At 33.8% G+C, this 6,725-nt stretch overlaps 1 protein-coding gene across 3 annotated transcripts; it reads right to left on the bottom strand.

Moving 5' to 3' along the window:
- Positions 1–4,154: 4,154 nt before the first annotated feature.
- LOC120239856 (coiled-coil domain-containing protein 70-like) lies at positions 4,155–6,325 on the bottom strand. Of its 3 annotated transcripts, none has more exons than XM_039244390.1 (2): positions 6,255–6,325; positions 4,155–5,194 (listed from the first exon to the last, which is right to left on the bottom strand). In XM_039244390.1, exon 2 carries the CDS (start codon positions 5,006–5,008, stop codon positions 4,250–4,252), a length of 759 nt encoding a protein of 252 aa, XP_039100321.1. In that variant the 5' UTR covers positions 5,009–5,194; positions 6,255–6,325; the 3' UTR covers positions 4,155–4,249. The 3 variants fall into 3 exon arrangements, with proteins under 3 accessions (XP_039100321.1, XP_039100320.1, XP_039100322.1); XM_039244389.1 differs by lacking the exon at positions 6,255–6,325 and adding an exon at positions 5,577–5,617; XM_039244391.1 differs by lacking the exon at positions 6,255–6,325 and adding an exon at positions 5,527–5,554.
- Between the last annotated feature and the right edge of the window lie 400 nt (positions 6,326–6,725).

Genomic DNA, 6,725 nt, shown 5'->3' with positions numbered 1-6,725 from the left:
TTTTTTAAATGCTAGAATTTTCAAACAAATAAACACCATAAAATAGTAACAGAAAGAAGACAAAAATTTTCAGTATATCAAATCCTTATTGTCTATTGATTTAAATTTTGTAACAAGCCCAATATCAGTTTCTAAAATTAACAAGCATTTCTTTGGCTCACAGGGGTGTGGGGTTGGTGATTTAGACTTTGCTCTTCTAGGTTCCTCTGGTTTATACTGAGCTCATGCACGTGCCTGTGCTCAGATGGTTGTTGGCCTCCTTTGGGATGAGTGGTGGAAACTGAATCAACTCCACAAGTCTGCTACCTTAGAGCAAACTAGCCCAGGAATGCTCTGAGGACAATGGTAGAGATAGTAGAATGTAGGTAGAAATAGACAAATGTTTTTTGGAGGTTTCACTTGTATTATTTGGTTATATCCCCTTAACCAAAGCAAATCAGCTGGTGTAGCTGAGATTCAATGTGGGAGAACAATTGGAGTGTGAATGTAAGGAGTAATGACATAATAAACCTTTTTTGCAAACTATCACACTCGATAAATTGAATCCCTATTGTTTGTAGAAAAGATTTCTACAGGTCCTTTTGGTCTCATTAGTTATGGCATTATGTGTTGTAGTGAAATTTTACCTCTAATTTTATATCCTAATGAGCTAAAATCAGAAAGGTGTTAATAAATTTTATCAAAGATATTAAAATTTGCCACTCTGCAGTGGTTATAGTGATAGTTTCTATAAACAAAATGTTGTTAGCTATTTTTGGGAGGTATAAAATACATCTATGAAACGTAATTTTACTGACTCAAAGGTAGATCCAGAGTCTTTAGAATTTAAAATAAAAGTTGGAACAAAGTCATGGATATCAAATATTCTACTGTAATATTGTTGAGTAAACATATCTTTTTTACATTTTTTCTGAAGTAATATGAATATCAAAAAATATGTGAATCATGATTATTTGTTTCATTTTGTTTTTATTTAGTAAAATAAATAGCCATAAATATGTTCTCCTTTGTTGATCTAATTGTAGGTCTTTTTCACTTTCACTGTTGAGTTTAATTGATCACAACCCCTCAGTACAAAATCTGTAATATCAGACAGCTCTAATATTTTCCTAGCAACCTTAAAACTATACACTGGTTTCCTTTTGGAGATCCCTGTTGAGTCATTTTCTTGGGATTGAGGTCTAGTTCCCTAGTCTGTTCCAGTCCCTTAACATTAGGTATAGTATCCTAAACATAACATAGCTGGTGATCTATTCTCAATTCCTTATCAAATCTGTGCAGTTTTCCAGTTACTTTATGCTTGTTGTTACCATTATAAAATTATGTACTAATTGTATTTTTAAGAACAGCAAAATGTTAGTACATGATTCATAAATTATTATGTTAATATTAAAATACATGCATTGATAAAAATAAAATAATAATGGTGTTTTAGAGGAAAATAGTTTCCTTCATTGTTTCAAATATCCATTTATTTTTCCTGCTGAAAATTTGAATCATGGTCAGCAAATTCTAGATCATTAATGTCATATGAGATTTATTTAAAAGATAAATAATATATACTAGCAATACCTGAAATTAATTGGGCAGTATTCTTCATTTATTAATTTATTTTTAAAGTTTATATATTTTGAGAGAGAGAAAGAGGGAAAGTGAGCAGGGGAAGGGCCGAGAGGGAGGGAGAGAGAGAATCCTTAGCAGGCGCTGTTCTCTTAGCACAGAGAACAATGCATGGCTCACCAACAAACCAATGGATTATGACCTGAGCTGAAAGCAAGAGTCAGTTGCTCAACCAGCTGATCCACCCAGGGACCCCTCTATGTAAAATACACAAATTCAAGGATTATAAAATATAAAGATTTCATTGTTTTCTCTGAGTAATTTTCAAGTACTTTGACTTTGAGTTGGTAAATGTTTAACTAGCTTTACCCCTGCCCCCAAATACAAATAAAAATAAAACATTAATTTGGAGGATGCAGAGTTGAAGATACCAATGTAACATCATGAATTCTGAGTTGAGAAAAGATGTGTACAGTCCTCCCTTTGAGCCAATATGAAGAGTCTCTGTAAGCAGGTTTCAGTACTCTTCAGTCTCTGAGTATCTTGTCTCACTTTTTTCAAGTAATATAGCAATGGCTTTGGCTTATTCTTTTTTTAATTAAAAAAAAATTAATGTTATGTATTTATTTTGAGAATGGGAGAGAGAGAGGAAGGGCAGAGAGAGAGGGAGAGAATCCCAAGCAGGCTCTGTGCTATCAGGGCAGAAGCTTTGGCTTATTCTTATAGATCTTCTGCCAATGAAAAGACCTACAGGGATTAATAAAATTATTTATGTGAACCAGGGATTGGACTATGTACAGTACAGGAGCTACAGTGAACTAGAGATTAGTTCACTACAGGCAAATACTACTCTATACTAGCCAGAGAACTAGGTCAAATTCAGCATACTTGCTAATCATAAAGGTGTTGAGGTATAACATCTGAGATGGAGACTGAGGTGATATGGAGGAAATGGCTATTGGAAATAAGATCCAAGATGCTGAGTGGCACATTTCTGGACTAATCCTCAATGTGAATTTTGAAGTCATACAGAAGACGTAAAAGCCAGAGGGGTGAAGAGAATATTGTGAGCCATATTCTAAAGGTTTTAATGTCTGAATGAGCAAACAGGAAGTCTGAATATTAAGTATCACATAAGATTGGTATATCTTATCAAGTATCATAAGATGATAAGATGAAGTACCACGTATTTTGTAGGAGGAAACAGGATAAAATGTTTGCAAATGGAGAAATGAGGAAGCCTACACTAACTCCATCTTTGCTGGTGCCTAAAAGCCTTCACCTGCAAGGCATACTAAGAGAGCAGTATTATTGAGGTCTATCTAGGTTAAGAGGACAAAAGGAACATTCAGAAAAAGGTCAAGGTATGAGAGGTTTAATAAAATGTTCAGGAGGGAGAGGAATAATGTGGAATTGGTATATATTACAGGTCATATAGAGTATCATGAATTATAAATCAAAGTGAAGATGGATGGACCTGAAAGCCAGGAACTTGTGGCTTTAAATATATGGAGATTAGTATATGTGGGTTTAGACTGAGGGTGCCTTAGGAAAGCTAAGCAATCCATCATCTCTAAGAAGATATTTGGAGCATCAGTGCCACTGTTCTCTCCTGCAGTTAATGACTGCTGATCTGGAGGAGGGACAATCCCATTGAGAACATCAGCTATTTGGGTGACCGTAGTTTCTGGAAACTATGAGGAAAGATCTAGAAATGAACAACAAAGAAACAACGTTCATATATGCTGAAGTTCCTGCATTCTGAGCATCAAAATGCCCCCATTTTTCATCCACAAATATTTCCTACTTTTAACACACAATTTCCATGAAATTGATATTAACAATAAATATGAAAACTTTTTAATGTACATATAATTAGATCAATTCTCAACATTCAATTAGATCAATTATCAACATTAACTCTTCTGAAAAATCCATTTCTTCCTTCCCCAACTTGTATTCATTATGAACTCCACACATTTACGCTCCAAATTCCAAAACCCCTGTTGTAAGCTTGGATACTTGTTATCTCACTCCTTCTTTTCTTTCTTTGACACATTCATTAGATAGAACAGCCTCCCTCCCCGAAAACGAAAGGAAAGACAATAGCTGAAAGGAAAAATAAAGAGAAAGTGGGGAAGGCAATGAACACTCAATTTCTGTATTATTACCTATGTTTGAAATTCTTGTTATTTGATTGGCCTCCCCAACTAGTTCACTGAAATAAGAATAAAGAGGCAGGATATTCTTCTATACTACTTATGAATGAGGTATGCAAAACTTTATATTTCACTATATTCGTAATTCTAAGAGCAAGTTTTGAGACAAATATTTCCCATTCTGTTAATTTCTTACAATATTCATCTAGTGTTTTTGAACATAAAGGGGAAACCCTTTGCCCATTCGGTGTCACATTTGGAGCAATACATCTCTGCACCGTAGAATAATATATGCCTCCAATAGTAATGTCAAATTTAAGTAAACCTAGAAGTACCATTTCCTTTCTTTTTTTAACTTCTCAGAACCTTATTTACTTTCCAGGACGAGATACCAAGCACTGTAAATTTCCAGATTTGACTTCAATCCTAACAATATTATTTCACCTTCAAAAGTTTTATTTTTACTGGAATGTCAGTGGTCTTCATGGTTTGTTGGTTATGTCTTCAAGTCACAATTCTCCTGCTCTGTTTTATTGTGCACTTTCCCAGCAAGCGTGTTTGCTGTCTTCTCCCTGAAGAATCTTATTCCACTCCTCAAGGACCTTTGCCTCTTCCAGAAGGGCTTTTTCCTCCTCTTGAAGTGCACCGTTTTCTTCTCGAAGAGCCTTGTTCTCCTCACGTAGGGCCTGCTCCTCCTTCCACAGAGCCTGTTCTTCCATTTCTAGTGCTATTCCTTCTTTCATCAGGGCTTGTTCCTCCATCTTGATTGCTCTCTCCTGATGTTGCAGCGCCTTGATCTCCTCATGAAGAGACCTTATTTCTTCCTGAAGAGCTTTCGCCTCATTCTGGAAGGCTTTCTCCTGTTCTCTGAGAGCCTTGATCTGAGCCTCCAGGGCTCGATTCTGTTGCCAATAAGACTTTCTTTCTGTGTTCAAAGCGTTTGTTTCATCCTCTGATGGTTTTTGGCTCTCCAAAATCACATTTTGAAACTTCCATAGGACCTGGTTTTGCTGTCTCACTGATTGATTCACCTCCCGGATCAACTGGTTGTCCATTCGGAAGGCTTTGTTTTCTTGCCGAAGAGCTTTATTTTCTCCCCAAAGGGACTTATTTTCTCTTCTAAGAGCCTTGTTCTCATCCCTGGACACCTTATTGTCTCTCTGAAGATTTTTTTCCACCTCATGAGGCTCATGTTTTAGTTTATTTTGATCTTGGGTGCAAGAGATAAAAGAGGAAAAAAATTGCAATATCTTACCTCTATTTATCCACTTTGATCGAGAGACAGCCATTGTTTCTTAATGTTTTATCTGAGCAATCATATATACACTCCAAGTGTTCTGGGTTCCACCAAAGGTGACCAATGATTTTTACAACAAAAGCGGTCCTAAATTTGTTGTGAGTTTGTTCATATGGAATTGGCTGTTGTGTTGACTTGTACAATATAGCAGGGATCTAACAAGGCTCAGTCTGGCTGACTGCAGAAAAACAGTTGAAATATGAAGACAATTCAGTACCTTAACTATTGTTGATATAACAAAGTTTAAATCTCAACACATGTAAATTACAAATTAATAATTCTAGGTTACATGTTGATCAAGGTTAATTCATTGAATTGTTTTGTGTTAAATTAGGCTCTGAGTTAAACTGCTTCTACTAAACTATTAACCTTCCTCTAATCTATCCATTATTTACATTACCTGTTATTGATGTAGAAAAATACCATGTGTTTATAAAAACATTTCTGGCTTTGTAAGAACTATAAAACATTCTTCAAATATGTTATACAGTTTAATTTTATCATACTTACTTAGATATTTAGTTGTATTATCAAATATTTAAACAGGCATTCACACTTACATTTCTGTAGTCTCTGAATTCCCAGTAAGCTTGATTCATTTTAATACTAGAAAACAACTAGGCAACGCTTTATGTCACCAATAGTGATGTCATATAGTGTTGACACAAATGATGTCATGGGCGCTATATTTAGTGTTTGGATTTTTTTTTTCTTTGTAAAGTGGTTTAGGAAAAATGTAAAATAAAATGTAAGGTTATATTTAATGTTTTTCTGTATTATTAAATGAGCATGTATTTAGTCCTTGGTTTGATGTAAACTATTAGAATTAGTTTCAAACATTGAGCTTGTTATTAGCAAGGTAACTTTATTTTATCCTAGAATTGACAAATATTAGGAAACACGATACAATCAAAGGTGAAAGTATTTTAAATGATTTTAGGATCACTGCTGAATACTTAGTGATCAATAAATTTATATTTCATACCAAAGAAATAGCACTAGCAATATTTTAATTCTATTGATCTTATCTAAGATAAGTTTTATGTGACCCAAAGTATGTTCACTGCTAGAATATAAAGCAAAGGAATATATTTTTTAAGATGTAAACTTTTGATGGTATATTAAAATGTGTGCATTTACATACATGTCATATTTTAACTATTTATACTTATATATACTTGATTTAAGGTATAAACTTGAAAATTGAATATAAATATGTATAAGAAAAAATCACTCACATCTGATTAAGATTTTCCAATTTATTCACTGTACCAGATTTCTTAGTAGTTTTTTACATTTTATCTGTTTAACAAGGTTGAAAAAAAAAAAAGATTTTTCCTCACACATTCATAACTCTGTATTTAACAAAAATAGTAAAACATAATGTCATGGAATGAGAGTTAATATAAAATTAAGAAGATCCATGTGAAAGTTTTCAATTTCTTTGTTTTTAGGTTGATGAGAATGAAATATCCATTTGATCATCTATAGTTATAATTAACTTGTGCAAGTATTTTATGTGATTATGCACTATCTTCTTCTTTATGTTAGTGTTTCTGCTCTTTTGCTTTTGCTACCATGGTAGCTAAAGATTCAGGAAGTGTTCCAAAAGACAAAGAACTCTGGACATTCTATATTGGAATGAATAAGTTTTGAGGTTTAAGGGCAAACTAGGAAGGAAGAAAAAAATCTCTGTAGCCCTGATCTAT

Source organism: Hyaena hyaena, unplaced genomic scaffold, assembly GCF_003009895.1.
Source record: "Hyaena hyaena isolate Hyena2069 unplaced genomic scaffold, ASM300989v1 scaffold_239, whole genome shotgun sequence".
In the NCBI taxonomy this organism is placed as follows: domain Eukaryota; kingdom Metazoa; phylum Chordata; class Mammalia; order Carnivora; family Hyaenidae; genus Hyaena; species Hyaena hyaena.
The sequence above is the reverse complement of the archived record's forward strand: the minus strand, read 5'-3'. Positions and strand labels throughout refer to the sequence as shown.

Bases quoted from the DNA above. Each gene is read 5' to 3' on its own strand.
- LOC120239856 (XM_039244390.1), bottom strand. From the start codon at position 5,008: ATGGCTGTCTCTCGATCAAAGTGGATAAATAGAGGTAAGATATTGCAA.